This window comes from Ischnura elegans, chromosome 3, assembly GCF_921293095.1.
Source record: "Ischnura elegans chromosome 3, ioIscEleg1.1, whole genome shotgun sequence".
Lineage (NCBI taxonomy): Eukaryota > Metazoa > Arthropoda > Insecta > Odonata > Coenagrionidae > Ischnura > Ischnura elegans.
This window is the reverse complement of record NC_060248.1, coordinates 32,039,148-32,059,189: the sequence shown is the minus strand read 5'-3', so window position 1 is coordinate 32,059,189 and position 20,042 is coordinate 32,039,148. Positions and strand designations below refer to the sequence as shown.

General features: G+C 37.9%; 1 protein-coding gene across 1 annotated transcript in view; it reads right to left on the bottom strand.

Moving 5' to 3' along the window:
• Positions 1 to 20,042, bottom strand: part of LOC124155158 — a 61,163-nt gene that overhangs the window by 19,708 nt on the left and 21,413 nt on the right. The window contains exons 10-14 of the mRNA XM_046528874.1: positions 16,638 to 16,787; positions 15,124 to 15,296; positions 10,445 to 10,577; positions 9,218 to 9,307; positions 8,848 to 8,954 (exon numbers count right to left, since the gene is read on the bottom strand). Of these exons, the coding sequence (XP_046384830.1) occupies positions 8,848 to 8,954; positions 9,218 to 9,307; positions 10,445 to 10,577; positions 15,124 to 15,296; positions 16,638 to 16,787 (653 nt within the window). The remainder of the gene's footprint in view (positions 1 to 8,847; positions 8,955 to 9,217; positions 9,308 to 10,444; positions 10,578 to 15,123; positions 15,297 to 16,637; positions 16,788 to 20,042) is intronic.

The following is a 20,042-nucleotide window of genomic DNA, read 5'->3' as shown; positions in this document are numbered from 1 at the left end:
TTTTATGGTTTTCCTTGATATCTTCTTGATTTTTCTGCCCGAATTCTAACTTTTTTGCCATTGTTCTCTTGGTTTTTACTCCGTAAGGCTCTATCAAAATCACCTTCTACTGCTGCACTGTATTCCTGAGACGCAGAGAGCCTACGACTGCTGGAAGGGAATGAAGCCATTGTGTTTGAGACTCACTAGCGGACCCCTCTATGTTTTGATGCTATTCATACGGAACGAGGGCACCGCTCCATTTCTCCCCCGTGAATACCGATGACCTTGAAGGCTTGAGCTTAGAACCTATACCTGGAAGTCAATCGCCCGATAACCTATGACGGAAAAAATTACGTCTCAATCCGTATTTCTTTCTAAAAACTCATTTCCACTAGCTCTTCGCTTAATTGATGATCTAAGTAAATTAACTATTGTTATTCTGCTAAGGTGACGAGATAAATTAGTTCGGTAGGCCGGCTAGGATTACAAAAGATGCATTTTAAATGCCATCGAAACTTTAATCGTAGAACCTGGTCAATAAGAATTTTTGAAACTGGAACTATTAGCAGGATTAAAGTGACAATTTTACCCTATTTTCCCCCAGTTCAACCTATTGTTTAACTTATCCCTTTATCTTATTTTGTATGAATATTTCAACAATGATTGTAATTAAAATCATGAGGTGTTAAAAATACATTATTTTTAAGTTTGGTGATAATACCTGATGGTGAATAGTGAGGTCTACTTGATATTATTTGCGTATGTTTCTTATGAATGTTGCAACTGACATTCTGCGGGAAAATGAAATAAATGAATCAAATTTGCCGTACGTGCGTAATAAAATTATTCTTTCCGAATTTTTCAGGCCCATGTAGAATTATACCTTTGGAATCTTAAACCAATTAAAAACTAATTTAAGTTCCATCTTCGAGAGTACTTTCATTATTACGAGTGAAATGTTGCTAATTTGCTCTTTTTGTACACGACAAATTCATTAAATTCGCCAATAAATTGAATCCGCTATAAGTGAGATTAATAGTACCTTTGGGGTACCATGTTCTAGAAAAAACCAGCTTGATTTTCCAAATAATCCATTTTCTAATAATAAAATAAGATGCATCATCAAATGCGGATGAGATCCTCAGGGAATGAGGCTCTTATTTTTCAAAATATATTTCTATTTCCAGCTGAATAAATTTCGTTCTCTTATGTATATGATGCGTTAGTCTTGGCCAAAGGGTTGCGGAGCCGTGGGAAGAAATGTTTAACTATTCCAAAGAATGAGTTAGTAAAACGACTAAGAACCAATGCCTCACGAAGAAAGCACTTCGGTTCACAGCCACCCCGGAATTACTTTGGCTTGTAGATCTACTACCATTGTAACAATGACAAAAGCGAATGTTTGTAATTCTCGCCAATTATTTTATATCGAAATACAAATGCTAACAGAGAAAATCTGACGTTAGTGACGAGATCATTATTCCTACAGAACAAGTATCCGGAGCAAAAATAACAGCGGGACAAGTTTCTATGATTAATGGATTGTAATTTCAAGTCTCGTGGGTTTTTCTACGTACGTTAAGGAACCAACAGCTCTTACAAGTGGTTACGTTGGAGCATAATTCCAGAATATTTGACAAAAATCGTCGAACACCCAAACCTGTAGAGTGGTAGATAAAACTGTAGATGCGCCATATGGAATTACTACATAATCTGACCATGTTACTGACGCTGACATATAAATAAAATGAATCACTAATGTTTTTTAAGATCTACGTGTTAAATTTGTTCTCGTATCTCATTAATTTTTAAATTGATATTCACCCAATTTGCTTCTCACTCAAAACACATGAGTATTATGCGTAGGTACTTGTACAAAATGGACATGAATTACCCAATAAACCTCAAAACCATTGCATAAAATAAAATAAATATTTTGTACCAGTTTCGGGGAACCCCTTCCACGCACCCACATTTTCCCCTACGTCCTCCCGCTCTGCCCCCTTCCATCGAAATAAAAATAGATTTGAGATCCCGAGTCACTCCTCCTCTGCAACCTTCCCTCGCTTTTTGGCTTTATTTTTTTTTCTATCGTCCTGCTTTCCTTTCGTCTGGGAAGCGCTCATATTTCACGTTCCCACGAATATAGCGTTTGTTTTTCGACGCATATGACTCACGGAAACCTCGAGCTCTCGAGTCTCTCCTCTACTGCCCCCTCCCTCTGCTCTTAGGCCTTCTTTTATTTTTCAATCGTCCTGCCTTCCCTTAGTCTGCGAACCGCTCATATTTCACGTTCCCACGAATATAGCGTTGCTTTTTCGATGCATACGACATACGGGAACCTCAAAATCATGAGTCACTCCTCCCCTGCCCCCTTCCTTTGCTCTTTGACTTTCATTTATTTTTTCAAGCTTCCTGCCTTCCCTTCGTCTGATAATCGCTCTTATTTTGCGTTCCCAAGAATATAGCGTTAGTTCTTCGATTCATACGACATGCGATGTCCTGCAGATTGTGAGTCTCTCCTTCCCTGCCTCCTCCCTCAGCCATTAGGCCTTCTTTTTTTTTATTGTAATCAAGAAAATATGCGAGTGGTTATATGATTAAGAACATAGCTATCCAATCATATTCTCAGGGGATAGTAAAATCAGTCGCGTTCGTTATTTCTCTTGATTTTCAGCGCAAAATATTAATACTGAAAAGACGGCTTTCCTCATACACTAATCTTTATTTATTTTACTCAAATCCCCCTAAAGAATTATTTAGGTGCCAATTAAAATACCGTGATAGCAGTAATGTTGTTATTGAAGTTACCACAGCGCAAGTCCTTTTAACTGACTTTGGACCAAGTAAAAACTGGAGCGGTAGCGCGGGATGACGCGCACTCGGCTTACGCGCAGTCAGCCGAGGGATCAGAACTCCTCGAAGAGGCTTGGGCAAGAGAAATTCATAGCAGAACCAGGCAGAGCGGTGTTGCCAAGCAGTGGACGCCACTTGCTGCTTAGACTGTACGGAGATATTCGGGGGCACGGTATTCACCGCGGTCAGCGCCGCTCGGCCCGGAATTATACCGAACTAATAATATATGAAATTTGCACATATTGCTAACAAATTGGCGTCCATACTAATTTTCGGAAATAGGGTCTACATGATGTAATTAGTCAATTCCAGCTGTTTTTACACGTTTGTAATCCGGCGTCCGGTATACGGCCGCCAAATTACACTCGGACGCCAGATTGAATGCCACTTGCTCATTAACGGGTGCCAAAATGATAGCGGGATTTATATATATATATATATATATAATAGATTATAAATAATTGTATGTTCACAGGATATTAATGCTTAATTGGAGGAATCAAATAGGTATTCGTTAACAGAATAATAATTCTTCTCATGAAGAAAAGATTTTAACTTCCTTTTGAATGACTCCATTGACTGAATTGATTTCAAATGCGCAGGAAGTTTATTATAAATTCTGAGGCCCAGCTCACGTGGGCCCAGCTTTGATCTGTTAGTCCTAATGGAATGATAATGAAGGTTATTACAATTCCTAGTTTCATATTTGTGAACATCACAATTGAGCATAAACAAATCAAGATTATAACGTACAAAAATTAAAATTGATAATAAATATACACACGGGAGTGGAAGAATGTTATGTGCTTTAAAAATAGGCTTGGAGGGAGCATCAAAAGGTTTTTTTGCAATGATTCTAATTGCACGTTTTTGTAATGTGAACACCTTGGAGGCATGAGGGGATGAGCCCCAAAAAATTATATTGTATGATATTCGAGAATAAAAGATACCGTAATACAATGTAAGAAGAATATTTAATTCAACAGAGTTCCTAAGGTGTCTTAATAGATAGCAGATTGAACTTAGTTTGTTGGCTAAGAAGTCAATATTCATCTCATAGGACATATTACTACATAAGTATGCACCAAGGAATTTAATGTGGGACACATTCTCAAAATTGTCACCAATATATAAAGTCACCATAAGATAAAAACCTACCAGCTAAATAATCACCAAAATTTACAGGCGCAACTGAAAGAAACCCAAAAATCTAATATTTTCCAATAATTCTAAAAAATATGGAGGTTAAAGCATTGCCACAAAAAATGCATCGAGCATTTTGAAACTGCATTAGGTTTACACAATAATCAATAAGCCCCCTCCATCTTCAAAACTGAAGGACCCATCACACCTTGAAAAAACACAGCACACCTTTTGGTAACTTTTACATTATTTAAGGGCAAAGCTAAAGCCAAGCAGAAATTATGCACAAGAAAACAAATGTTTCCCACAGTTGGTATGGACAGCACATAGCCATTAGGCATTTCTCTCAAAGGCAAACCCATCTTGATGAAGTTGTTAACCCATATTAAGTATAAGGGTTGTTACAAGACCACCATATTCAAAATAATATCCACTACTCAGCCCCGACAAAAATATTCATTTACCTAGACTTTTTCACACAAACCCTTCCAACATTATATTTTCGAATAAGATGAGTTAATAAGATAGAGAATTTTGTACAGAATAAGAAGAAGCATTCTTTTAAAAACATAATTAATGCATTTCCAAAGGAAAATCTACCATATCTTTCCATGTCAAAAAGACAAGCCTTCAGCCAGCCGTCAATGAGGCAGTTCTTTTGATTAGAGCTTCATAACAAAGGTTTTACGTGACAACATGAACAATTCCGTATCTTTCCCCTGACCCATTTCAAATCCCTTAACTTTTCCCTGATTACATTGATATGAAACAAACTTGATCGTAACAATGAGAGAAGAAGGAAATTGACCACAAGGTGAGATCTCCAGCTGGTGATGAATTTTATTAAGCAGATGGGTCATAATCAGTAATATGCTCTCATGTCAAAATTTGGCTATGCATCAAACCTCTTTTCCATCCACCATTACTGGTCAACAACTGATCGCTAACTGACATTGGTTTGATGCAGCCTCCATCCAATACTCTGATCAGCTGATTATTCTGTCACAATTGAAGTAATTTTCCTCCTTCACATCCTTAATTACAGTGGAACTTGGTTAGTACGTTCCTCCTTAGTACAGCATTTATCTTGGTCTCGGCACCATCCGAACAAAATACAGGTAAAAGTATTAGATTAGTACGCTTCAAAAATTTGCACTTTCCTGGTTAGTGTGCTCAATTGCTTGCCGTGATGCAATCTGCAATTCGTTCTCCGGTATCTTCTTAAGGGTCATGAACAGCCAATGAGATGCCCCAATTTTCCCCAACCCAGCTCCTCACCTTCTGTTGCCTTTAGAGTGCCCACTGTACACATAATTCGCGAATGGGCAGTTATTGCCATTGCATCAGTTGTCATAGCGAGGGCATTTAAATTACAATTGAAAGGGAGAGAAAACTAATAGTGAAGCAGATTACAACTTTAGAAAAGATTGAAATTCTCGAGGAAGTGGACAGAGATCCACTAGTAAAGCGAGTGGAGTTAGCGCGAAGATGAAACACTCCTGCATCCACATTAAGAACCATTGTAAGAAACCGTGAAAAAAATCATTAGTCAGCGTGACAACAAGTGAAAGTGCGTTCGTGATGGGAAATATCCGGAATTGGAAGATGTTCTTCTTAAATGGTGCAAACAAGCGCGAAGTTCGAACGTGCCATTCGATGGTTCCATTTATTTGCCTTGAGTGTGAAATAGCAGATCACACTACAGACGCAGAAATTACTCCTTTTCCCCTAGAAGAGTGGCGTCAGATTGCTGGAGAGATGGATTTCAACGAGTGTTGAGAGTGTGATGATGATCTCACTGTTTGCCAAACCATGTCAATTCACGAACAGGAGTTGAAAGAAAATGAAGATGGAAGTGATGAAGGCGATGCTGAGGAAGGAAATGAGTCCTATCCAATTCCCACTTTATCTAAAGCAGTACTGCACGGACTCCATAGTCTCGACGTCGAGGCTATGGAGTACATATGTATTTACTTCACTACTGTTGTGGGAGCGGACAATGCTCTGGACCTCCACACAAAGCTTAGCGTAAAAATACTTGATCTCGGCACGAAAGCAGACGACATTAGACAAATTTTTACGTAAATTTCAACTGTATAATATAAAAATCTTCTTGTAATGATGTAGTAATCTAATAATCTTGTGTGTTATTAATCAATATATCGATCGATATAACAATCGATATGGTATTATTTCAGAATCAAATGTGTATGGCTCGGCATGGCTGTGGCCGTAATTTAAGGTCAATAAAATTTTGCCCAATTTTTATGATGTTTAAAAACAACCAGTTGACATACTCAGGGTTGTCGTTATAATCTCCGGGTACGCTGTGAGAAAGAAGAAATGACTTAGGTTCACTTGTCCTCTTTCTACAAATATAAGATATTTGTTTCTATAAATCACGGGAGATATACGCCGTTTTCATGTAATTGTCTTCAGGATACCTATGAAACATAGTGATTTTTATTCACATGGTATTGTTTTTCAATGTAGCGCTCATTTTCATGCTTTTAAATGTGAAAATAGTTCAGGACAGGGATCCTACGAGAACTACCGACAGTAATTGTAATTATGACAACTATTCCACAGATTGCAATTACTCTGACTGCTTTTATTTACTTTCCTCGTTAGCACGTTTTCCTGGTTAGTACGTTCATTTTTTGTGGTCCCTTCAGAAACATACTAAACAAGTTCTACTGTACTTGTATACAATAGAACGAATGCTATTTTGATTGTCATACACATTTCACAATATGTATTTTCAAATTTTCCTCACCCACGTATCCCTCAAATTTTTTCACTTTCTAATCACATACTGACTTGTGTTTCAGCAGCAGATGCTACAGTAGTGGTGAGAGGATTTTGTACTTCCTTGCCATAGTTTCATGCCACAGTGCATATACATGGAATATAATGACTATCCCTATCGAAACAAAAAATCTTGCCACACTATGGAAGATTTTTCTATCATTAAATTAAATTGTAACAGCACAACCTGCAACACAATAAAGAGTGATATAAACACAACTGCTGCTAACTTTAAAAGAATGAGACGACCGCTCAGTGAGGGTTCAGGCAGCATAAGCACGTAGAGTAGTGGAGGGGAAGGAACGAGCTCCCTCTGTCTTTCAAGCAACAAGCGAAGGAGCCAGGGGACCAACACATCCAATCTTACAACTTTGTGATGTCGTAGGCTTCAAGGCAAAGCCAGCGCGAGCTATTTGATATACACAGTTTGAGTTTCCAGTCTGTCTCATTTGTGGGAGTGTGCCCATTAAACACTTGTTTCTTTGACAATTGTGCTGTTTAGACAGTTTTGAGCACTAATATTACAATAGATGATCCTCAAGTTGGCAAGTGCTGTCACCCACCACACATTTAAATAGGTTTACAACAAGCGTGATGCGCCCGCTCCCAGCGGGCTTCTCCCGCTCTTTTCAATGCAGGTCCACAGAGGGATAGGCGCGTTTCTAATTTTAAAATGTAGAAAAAAAGACAGGGTCTTATGTACAAATTTAATTGGAATGTTCATGTACAAATTGAGGTCAGAGGACCTCTTTAAACACAACATTGGAAGTAATTACACTATCCTCTGTTAAACGCACATGATGACTCATACTTACAGACTTGAATGTGGAATCAGCTGCATTTTGATAAAGAATGCGAGATATTGTTGCAAATGAACAGATGTATCAGTTTGTGCGCCGTTGACATCAGGAATATTTACCGGTTGTTTTTTTTTATTATTTAAAAACCAATTTTAGGAAACAATAGCAATATTTAGGAAGTAAGATATGCCGTCGCATGTTCTCTGATAAATTCTGTGCATTTTGGTACCTCATTTGTAGAGTTTGGTTGCGTATAAGTTGAGAAAAAGGTATCTAAACAGTAGATATATAAAGATAGAAGATAGTTGATATAATATAATATAGAAGATAGTTGCCACGCATGTCTCTGATGGACAAATTGATCAGAGTTTCACAGGGAAATAAGGTATAATTAGGGGTATTAATCAAAATTTAAACACATGATGTCGTGATCTATTTGTTACTTTTTAATGCTACTCCTCACAATGATGAACATTATACTGCAAAATATTGGTTGAAAGTGGATCGCATGTACTCATCACCGTGCCATGGACATTTTTTAAAACAACTTAATATGTGATCAAATTGGCAAAAGCAATCAGCTTTCTATGGGATGGAATTGGGCCTCCTCAATGCAGTCCTCTTGGTTTTGAGTTAAGTCTAGCGTCGTAGTAATTAAAAAGCTCTATGTCAATCAATTGGAGCACATAATAAAAAACCAAAATAAAGTCAGAAATGCACCTAGTTTGGTCTCATTCATTTGTGAAATCTGTGAAGTAGTAACTGTAGTGGTGATTATCATCCTACAGTACTGAGCCTCTCCTTATGGTTGTTCAATCTTGAGGAGATTCACGCTATGTGCCTGCCAAATTTTGCATTAAAATTTTCCACTGTGGAGAGCTGCAAGAGCTTCTATATAAAATGGTTCACGAGTAGGACAAGCATCGCAGTGTATTGGTGCATTCTAAGAGAGAATTTGAACTCTTTTCCACTGCAATGGGCGTTACATTCACTGAAGCTTTAATTTAAAATTTCGGATCCAGATACAATGTGTTCCACAACTTTGGATATAATATATTTGATGAAGGGCAATATACGTGGATATTTGGATCTGAAGTATCTGATCCGACCATGCCTAAAAACTACAATTTCAACAATATTCAATGTTTTAGTGCTTTTCCACCATCGATTTCACTTCACCACTATTGAAAATTTCCTATTCTCCAGAGTTACCTTTACAAATGTGGTTCATAGTAAAGAAACAACAAACATTTCTCACCTTCTGGGTGCCGCCCTTGAGGTTACTGCAGCTGCACCACGTAAGTCAGGTGTATTTGAACTTTTTTCATCATCCTTGGGGACAACCAATAACACTCCATTTTTATTCTAAAATGGAACAAGAAAAAGTAAATGTGCAGTGTCAAAATTTATACAGCAAACTGGATATAATGAATCACTTTAGTCATGAAGCAACAAAAACACACACATGAAATACACAAAACATTACAGACAAAATGTTGGAAGGCAGCTGGGTGAAAATTTCAGAACCCAGTATTTTCAATATCATTTCAAGTTCCAGATAAATTAGAAAAATATGTTAAGCAAACTAGGAATCAACAAACTCCCACCAATAAAATCAAACTGCTTACCTTTTTGATAGCTTTTACTGTAATAGTAGATTCCACAGGTAGGTTTCTGAATGACTGAGATGACTCCGGAGACAGAACAATTTGCACAGCCTGTAAATTGCAAATAAAATGTCATCCACTCCAGCAATACATAATGATAATCTAAGGCATACCAAAGTTGTGTCTGGAGACAACATTTCTAATCTTTTTTAACACTCGATATTCATTGACTGCATAATAACAGCAAGTAGACTTTCCAAATAATTTGTACTTTAGAATAAATTGAACAATTTCTGCTCATATTAACACGTTGCGTACGGATGGCGAGAATTCTCGTCATTTTTTTCCCGAACGTTCCGGACGGATGACGAAGATTCTCATCATTTAGGTGCGTAGACCTAAAAAATTTTAAAGCGTACAATACATATTCGTTAGTAGTTTAGTTCATAGTTTTCAGTTGTTGTCCGTTATTCATAATGAGTTGATGCATCATAACGTTCGATTGGATGAAGTTATATTCTAAACATTAGCTTTTTAACCATGTTTAAACCAAAGGCATTACACCCTAATAGGCACATGTTTCCAATCTCGGCGCTCCTAAGTATTTGAATACCCCGGTACGCAACGTGTTAAAGACCCACAATGAATTATCACACATATGAGAGGAATGACTAAACAGCAAAATAATCCATATTTAATGTTGACAGTTAACGCTACCAATTTTCTATATCACTAGGCATTTTTGCTGGCAGAATTTAAGTACACCTCTTTCGTCCAAGAAAATGTTAAAAATTATGGCAATATGAACTTGAACCAGTTTTTTCCATCATTTAGCAAAAGAATCAGGTTGCTCATCTTAAAAAGAACTGAGCACACACTTCATCACCTGTTTTCACTGTACATGCATACAATCAAATTGATAAAATGTAGACGTGTTTGAACAGAGAGACAACTTGTTTAACAGGCTAAAACATCAGCACTATTGAATGGGGATACTTGCTAGCTACATATCCACACATTAGAACTAGTAAGGACCTACACCTGATATTATCCATAAATTAAAACTCCTACTTACTCGTAATTGTGCATAAAAAACTTCACAGAGAAGAGGAGAGTGAAATTCAAGTATTTCAATTAGGTGAGTTAAATCAGATTTGGCAATCAACACATGCTGTTACACAAGGTATTTGCTTCATTTATATGGTATTACTTATTGAAATGAAAGTGAAGATTCTAAAATATAATTACCAAAGACTTCAACTCCAAGGCTTCCTTTGGCAACGGCCGTAGTTCAGCTACTTCACATTCTGCAGTATTCCCATAGTCAATAAAAAAGATGGTTGCTACGGAGCCCACAATACCCTTCACTCTGCCACGAAACCTTAAGAATAACATAGGGTGTAAATAAATACGGGTGCTGCATTACTGCACACAAATAGTTAGCAATAAAACCAATAGGGGAGAGAAAAAAGGACAAATGAATGAGGAAAGAAAGGAAAATAAATTACGGTAGACTCTTGTTAATACAAACAACATTATTACAAAGTTCTCATTGTAACAAAGAAAATCGTTGGTGCCGACGAAAAGGCCTATCCAAGCAATAGGAAAAGAAACGTCATCACGAAATTTTCGTTTTTAGGAAATTACGAACCTCAGTCCCGGTCCTGGCGGTGACAAAATGAACTTTATTACAAAGTTCCACGCATAAGCAATGGTATATATTTAGGTGGATATTCACTGCGCTAAGTTTTAATAATCGCACCATGCTTACGTTCCCCTCGGGTACTGTGACCAAGAGCATCAATTATGGTTCTTTCTTCACCATCCACACGATGTCATATAAGCTTCATTCCTGAGGAATCATGGTGACCGTCTCATTACAGCTCGTAAATTTGATGTACAGTCAGTCCTCTTCTTACGCACATTTGATTTACGAACTTTCAGACATACCAGATTTCAAAAATTTCAAAATTTGAATCTGGCGCCTTTTCATTTGGCTGTTGCTACGTGGTGCGGCATAGAGGAACTCGCACTCTGGGCATAATCTGAACAAAGTATCAATGAATCCGGTGTAAAGTTAGGAACTGTTCAGCGTTTCGCCCGTTCTTCCTTGCTGGGAGAGCGATTTTTTCGGCTCCGGTTGCGTTGCACGCCCAGCCAGATCAGTTCGTCACAACTGTAAGTCAGCTCACACTTGTTATGCAGTGTTGCATTCCACAAGATAACCGTACTCCACGATGCCTAGCATACAGTTCGGCCAGCGAGAGTTGTCCGATGATGGCATAATAAGAGGGGCGGATAACCCTGTGCCAGCACGGTTTACAGCCAATTGCTGTCCCCCAAACCCACCTCACACCATTGCGTAGTCATACAAAGTTGTCAAACGCATAAAGGACACCAAAATAAGCCTGATCCACAAAATATGCCCTTTCTTCGAATCACCAAAACAAGTGATTCTACCCCTTGGTCCTTCACACTCGTTGTCCCTTCCGGCTCCTTTCTTCACGGAACCCTTTGTAGGCGTTTCCCTTTCCTACCTGGCAACCTTACCCCCTTCCTGGCCTAGACCATTCTGCCTGTCATCGGACAACTCTCGGTGGCTGGACCGTAGATTTATCAACTTTAGGAACAAGGTATTGGAACCCATCCAGTACGTATACTGGACTTACTGTAATCCGGAAGATATCAACCCTCGATTACGTCATGCCACTTTTTTCTGTCAAGAAACTGAATCAAATTTTCCTGTATATAAATATTTCTGGGTACTTTAATTGCGTTTATCATGTATGACGATTCCTAAAATAACGTTCAAACGAACTTGTAATTACAAACCTACGGTTTTACGGTCCCGTGAACTTCGTAATAACAAGAGTCTACTGTATCATCAATTCCATTGTCACTCAGCCGTAAGTTGGCACTAGGCCGTTATAAAGCCAGGCAATCAGTGAAGGCCTTCCATATAGGTTGGATGAGGTGGGGCAGGATACTGTCAGAAGCAAATATGACCGCTTTAGTTCACATTATAACATCAATGATATAACAGTGATAACATCAATGTTATAGTTTGCCTTTCTTGCCTTTGTTACAGAGATAAAGAATTTTGAGAGCAAGGTAGGGAGCAAGAATAGAACAGGATTCATCGACACATTGGAAGGGTAATAACACCAATGAAGACCTATTGAAGAAGGAAATTCAGATAGGGAGTGAGGACAAGCAAGGGTAGATTGCAGTTTTCTTCTACATTAGTCAAAGTTTACCAGTAGATTGTATTTAAAAAAGCCATGGAAAATATCATTGGCAACCAGCACCACATCTAACCAACACATGGTTCCCACTCAAAATAAATTATAAAATTCACAGTTTTTTCCAGGTTTTCACGGTCTAAATTTTGCCAGATTCAAGATCTTTTGGTAAGCCATTTTAGGAAGAAATATTCATCACGCAACAATAGCCGGTCGCACTTTTAACTACTAAAAATTTAGCAAACGCGATAAACGCCATGAATGCTAACGCAGCAATGAAAGTGCTCTTATGACGTCGCCAATCTTTGCCAAAATTTAAGAGCTGGCTAAAGGTTGTGAGTGGGAAATGGAGGGTGGCAGGGAAATCAATTTTTCGCCAGGATTAATGAAAATTTTAGCTACCGGTCTTCCAATCACAGGCTTAAGGTCTGTGTATCCTCATGACACAAGGACCAATAATTGCGTTTCGAATATACAGTAAAACCCCTTATTTACACTTTTCTAGGGACCCAAGAAAAAAAGTGTAAATTGCGGGAAAATGCAAATCGTGGGAAATAGAGAATTTTCACTTTTATTCATATACTGGCTTTGGAAATGTTAATTTTTTAATTGTTCACTAAGCATTATGCCATAACACTGTTTCCCTCTGAAGCACAGTGTTTTTGCTGGCAGCAAAAATTAAAAAATAATCCTGTTTTGTCTGCAATGAAAACATCTTTTGGGCTGTAACCTTCCAGAACTCTGATATATTCAGATTCTTTCCACTGAGTTGCTGTCTCTATGTTAACATCTTTGCTTTCACCACTCACCATCTTATATACAAGACTGTACCTATTTTTGAATCTGTCCAACCAACCATTATAGATGCCATGGAATCTTCGATTCCCAATCTTTTGGGGAAATACTTTTTTCTCAAGGGCCTTTGGTCCTGTTTACACGATACATTAACACGTACGAGTTAATTTCTGCTTGCATGAATGATTTTTGTGGACCGGAACGGGATATGTATGAATGTAGACAGGGACAGATCCAGGATTTTTTTCTGGGAGGGGCACTAGAGGGCCTGACAGGCAAAATATCTTGTCTTAATTTAGATTAAAAACAAGATATAACAAAGACTTTACAAAATTCTCTTTATTTTTATATCAAATTTATTCTTATTGAATTAAATGATTGAGCCTCCTTGAGTAATACACAAAACAAAGCGAACATAATGATGACCATCAGGGGCGGATCCAGGATTTCTTTCTGGGGGGCACAAGCAATGCCGTATCCAGGATTTTGATCTGGAGCTGGAATTCTTCGCATATATTCTCTTTTTTTGATAAATGTCCGCACTGGTTTGCATATTTTACAATGGCATCGCGATTTTTCACCTCGGTATTGAATGTTGAGACTGGGAATCCGAACGCATTGCCAAGTCCCAACATTCGAGTCGCCATCGTTTGAATCGATGCGGGTTCTGGTGTGGGAATCAACTATCTCTATAATTTTCATTTTCTCGTCAATTAAAATTGTCCGTTTTTCACCTCGAATTTCCATGTTCAAGCCGGATCAATTCTATTTCCCGTACGAGTTGAGGGTAACTCGAGTTGCCGATCGGCAACACACGAGTATCTGACCTATACTCCTCGGCGATCAAGTGCGTAGTACAAACTGCCATGGGACTTCATAATTTTTAAAATTTACAATAGTTTGCGATACACTGCTATTTGAATGGGATAATTCAAGTTTAAATAAGTTTTTAAAAAGTATTTAATTAACCCATAATTGCTACGCAACTGTTGAATGAAGTCAGCGCAAATGATCCCAGATGTCGGTCAAGTTATATCGTTCCGGCATTTATCACGTCTGGTTCCCTTGCAAACTCTCGTATCAAATTATCGACTACATGATTATTGTCAACATTCCTTCAGGAGTTCTTGCATTATAATTAATACATAGCTCGATTGCTCAATCGTAGCCTACGTTATATATATGAATAACGTAGGCTACGGCTCAATACACCTACTTTCATATCGTGAATCTTTTCGCCGCTGACAGAAAACGAGAGGACGTAGTTCAACTTTCCGACGTTAGTGGCGTTCTGTCCCGCCACATTCAAATTTTTCCCGAAAATAGTTCTCATTCGGTCTTTCTCTCTTAGATTTTTAAATAAAAATGCGCGAAAGGAAGCCAAAAGACAGTTTTAAGGGCTGATATGCGCGATTAATTGTTTTACTACGCAAAAAAATTTTTTTTAGTCGGCACGTCGTGATGCACATGGCGGGAAAACGAAAAAAACACGGCGTAAATACAGGGTTCTATTTACATTGGAGAGATAGGAAATATGACGGGACCCAGAAAAAAACTTGCAATTTGCGGGAAAACGTAAATTCCGATAACGCAAATACGGGGTTTTACTGTACGTGTGCAGATAAATGCGTGGACAGTGTCTGCGAGTGACTGACCTTGAAATAATGATCGACATGTCGATTTTGCTTTTGATCAGTCAATCATAGATCTACAATCAAGTTTGAGAGGTTTTTAAGGTTTTACGACAAAATTCACGGCTATTTCCAGGTTTTTTCACGGCAGACGAAACTAACGGCTTATTCACGGTTTTAAGGTTTTCACGGTTGAGTGGGAACCCTGCAACAATATGTAATGAGTAACAAAATTCAAGAAAAAACAAACAGTACTCACGGAAGGCCCTCAAAAGGAGCGATGCATAAGGAACCAATGCGCGGCACGTAAGAATTATCAATGGGCTTCTTCTGTTCCTCCAATAACAGTTTATAAATGCTCGAGGCTTTCTCGTTTAGATCTTCACACGTAACCCAATATGAATCATGGGATATGACACCATTCACAGTAACCTAGAGAATAAAAAAAAATAAACATACATACTTCATAAATTATCTCAGGTTTTTCATATCTATGTTAGGTGAGGCCCGAATAATCGAAAAACACAGATAATCAAGAATGCATAAATATAACTTTACAATATACATTTTACTACGTAATGTGGAAAATACCAGAGAGACAATATTAATATACGTATTTCGATAGATTTTATAGGGATATACCACATTTTTCACATGTCATCTTGAATTGATTAAGGATGATTGGCCTTTGAAAGCTGTGTGCACGAAAACTTTTAGAGGAAAAAATTTATTGCAACTATAACTGAGGAAGACACTGCTACTACTGAAATAAGACATGTGTTCAAGCCTCAAAGAGCACTTTCTAAAATTTGACGAGCTTGTCTGGGAATTAAAGGTAATGGGAGCAACAGTGTAAGAGAGTGATGCAGTTTGCCACCTTCTTTTCTTAATGCTTGAGGAATTTGAAAGCACTGTGTGTGTACTGGAAATATTAACTACCAAGAAACTGAATCTTGCAATTAATGCTGACATAACAGTCATAACTGAGACAGAAAATGATTTGACAAAGAGTATGACAAATATGGAAAGGAAAATGGTCAGGTATGAGCTAAAACTCAGCAAAAAGAAAACTCAAATCTTAGCATGCAGAAAAAGAGAGTAGGCTAGGAGAACAAAATCTCGACAGGGTGAAAGTGTTTTGTTACCTAGGAAACTGAACAACTAAAGATAGACGAGGCGAGCAAGAAATAGTCAGTAGCACAGCATAGATGAGGAGAGCTTTCTACAAAAAGAAGAATTTCCTTACAGCTGAAAATAGCATAGAAGAGCAAGCAAAGAAGTAAGGAAACAATTTATCAGATGCTAAATATGTAGCATGTTCCTCTACGGGAGCAAGGCTTGGTTGACGACAAGTGCAGAGAAGTTAAAGAGTGAATGCTTTCAAAATGTGGTGAAACCGAAGACAGATGGGAAACAAAATGGTTCGACCAACAGAGTTGTGAGGGAGTGCTAAGAAGTGAATTAAGGTATTTAAAAAAATATAGAAATAAATGAAGTTGCATAAATAAACTTTGCAAGTATTTCAAGAGACAAGGTACATTATCTTCAGACATGACTACACTTATTCAAAGAAGAAAACTTGCAAACTTTGAAGATCACACTTTCAGAGAGAAATAGCCCTCCTCATTACAAACTTTTACGGCTTTTCGGATAAAAACTTAAATTAGTCACACATTGCTACAATATTAACTATCTTGTAAAATACATAAAATGATAAATTTGCATTAGCCTTTTCACTATGTTGCAAAAGAGCACCAATTAAAAAAAAATTACCTTAATGAATTTCTCAAGGGGTAAATCAACGGTCTCCTCACACTTGTGCATGACGGCGGGGACATTTCTTTCTGCAACTGCTTGTCCGGGAGGAGATGTGATTCTTGATTCAACACCAGCAGTAGTCTGCGAGGATGGAGCGGGTTCAGCCTGTAATAAAAAGAAATGGTGAGGAATGTTTTGAATGAATCAATGATCACATTATTCCGACAGTTTACAAGCATGGAATGCAACAAAATTCCTGAACTGATTCTTAATACATTACCAAGTGGGCCAAAATCAACTTGTTACCAGCTAGGAGTGATAGTGCAGCGTTACACGTTGTTAACTCCCAAAGTGGGGACCAGGGTCCGAGGCTCCATCACAGTGATATATTTCATCATGTTATCAGTCATCGTTGAGAGTTAACGACCCTTATTACTTACCATCATTAATACAGTAAACTCTCAATTATACGAAGCAGGATATTACGAAATTTTCGATGATACAAAGTGACATTGTGGTCCCAACAAAAAAAATGATGCTATTCGATAATGCGAAGTTTTGATAATAAGAAATGTTTTGAAATTACGAACATTGGGCTTGGTCCCCAGCAAATGGAATTCATTCTTACGAACTATGGCAAAAAACTTGTCAAAAAAACTAGTTACTACGGCGAAAACAGCAAAAAAAATCAGTGCTCCCGACTGTGGTGAATCAAAGTGTAAAATCTTAATGATAGTGCAACTTTGTAGGGAAAGGGTTCGCCTAAAAAACTTATGGTAGGCATAGAGAAGCAGTAAGATTTCAGTAAAAATATTGCAGCTGACACAATTTCCCTATTTATGTGCATACTCGTAAACATCGCATCGACAATACCTTGCAGTTTAACATGTGAGGAAGGTTGCGTGGGGTATTTCTTACACTCCTACTTAAACCCTACGTAATTGAATCATACAAAGAAAATGCTGCAAGACCATAAAATTGCTCAAATTTCAACATTCTTGCTGGTAAATAAGCGACCTCGTCACACCACTTTTCACATCTACAGTTGGAAATACTATAGAGGAAGGAAGAGAATTAAGTCACTCAATGATACAGGAAATATTTTTCATTTTAAAGTTTCATTTTAGAGAAAACATCAAATTCGGTTTGGCAGAAAGGTCTGGGAAAATACTGCAGTTGTCAACGACCAGATGGGAAGATGTAGTAAAGCCATCAAGGCAATGTTTCAAGTCTCTATACGTACCCCCAGTAAACCTCTTTTTTCCAATGCAAAAATTCTCACACTCCCTTCTTTATATATTTTGACATGTGCTTGCTTCATACACTCCAACCGGGACAAATTTCCTGCTAATGCCTCTTACCACAATTACTCTACCCGCTCTAGAAATAATATACACTCAACAATACTCAAGTTCTCTCTGCCTGAAAGGCCCCTACCACTCTGCCTCCACAATTTTTAATCACATCCCTGAGGAAATTAAATCCCTCTCTTCACCTGCCGTGTTTAAGTGGAGGGTTAAAAATATTCTATTCAGAAAGTGCTACTACAGTGTCTCTGAATACCTTGAAGACTCTCATAAAGACATGTGATATTGAAATATATTTTTGTGCTGTTTTTCCCTTTTCTGTATTTTTATTGTATATATATATGCTTATGGTAAACGCATCTCCTAATGTCTTTTGTACTTTTATATTGCATCTTTTTTTTAATGCAAATCTTGACGCAGCCATGCATTGTATTTTGCCAACGGTGATAAATAAATATTATTATTATTATTATTAAGTTTTCACATACTTACTTTGCTAATTACCCACGAGCGAGGAGATGTCTGCCTGTCTTTTGTCTTGGAAGCGCTGAATTGTAAGGTATGGGCTAGAACTAAATTCATAAGAGAATTTGCGAAGGGCTTCAGTCTGTGTCTAAGCAGCAAACAGTAAAGTAGAAGCAGCGGCCTGGACTAGACATGACAGCAGTGATAACAAAGATGAAAGTGAGGAGGAGTGTCTTAAATATTGGGCTCTGTTGACCACCAATTAATTTTGCAGGCTACTCGTAATGAAGAGGCCCTTCCAACTCTAGCCATGAACTTTCTTATAGCACTCCTATCCATTCTCCCATACTGAGAAATCTTTCTTTCCAAAACCTTTGTTCACTCTCTCCTACCACCTTTTGGTGATCTTCCTTGCACCCAACTTACGCATCCCAAACCTTCCTCCACTTGCATTTCTTCCCTACCCTGGCATTTCCCACCCATCCTCATTGATGGAGCTTGAATGCATTGTAAAAAAACACTGCCCCCAAACGTAGTCTCAAGCAAGGCTAAAGGCCCTTTACCAACCCCTCTTCCTCCCACCCGCTGCACCTCTCTCTATCCTGACCCCACCTCCTCAACCAGGCAGCATTCATCCCACTCTCATTTACCACACCCACTTGGAATGTCCTCTGACTGTGAAGAAGTGCATGGTTCATCTCTAACGACAACTAGGGTAATATAGGACACGGTCTCAGGCGTTATTTTGTGGAATTGCTTCATTATTGAATGAAATAAAATAACTTTGTTTTATTCCACACTTTATGTTATTATTATTTATTATTATTATAAAGTGTGGAATAAAACAAAGTAATTTTATTTCATTCAACAACTGGGGTAAGTTTCAAACTGGAGAGAGGCCAGAAGTATTTTTCATTGCTGGGGAAATGATGAGGAAAACTTAGTTATCCACATTCATTTTACAGGCTACGACACGTGTTTTTCCACTTCTTGACATATTTTCAGTCTCTCCTTACTCCCGTGAGACTTGGCGGATTAGCATGCCCTCCCATTCCATTCACGCTAAGATAAAGCCGGGCTACCTGCCTCGTCAATTCCGTAGTTGACCCTAATCATTTTAGCCAAGTTAAGAAGCATGAGACGCATATTGCGGAAAACTAAACAAAACACCTACTTTTTTAAATTGACGGTTTTATGCTCATAGCATTAAAAATTAGCAATCTGCTTAATATTAGAAAAGATTGAGCCAAAACCTGACGTCAATCTAAAATTATGAGCTTATTTTTTAGTTTTGTCAACCTACTACCAACATGGTTAAAAAACTTAAATGTGGCAGAAATACGTTGTGTTTTTTGGGCTGATTATTTTCTAAATATCGGGTAGATTTAAAATTTTGCAATGTTGGTTTACGTTGACCTCTTGACAATTATACCTCAAGACGTTGCCCTTTTTTAATTTTCAGATTTCATTCTTCACCATATTTCAAATTACAGTAGACTCTCGTTATTACGAAGTTCACGGGACCGAAAAATCGGAGGTTTGTAATAACGAAGTTCGTAAGAACGTTTCTTTTAGGAATTGTCGAAAGGAATAGTGTATTATAAACGCGATTAAATTACGCGGAAATCTATATAGACAGGAAAATGCG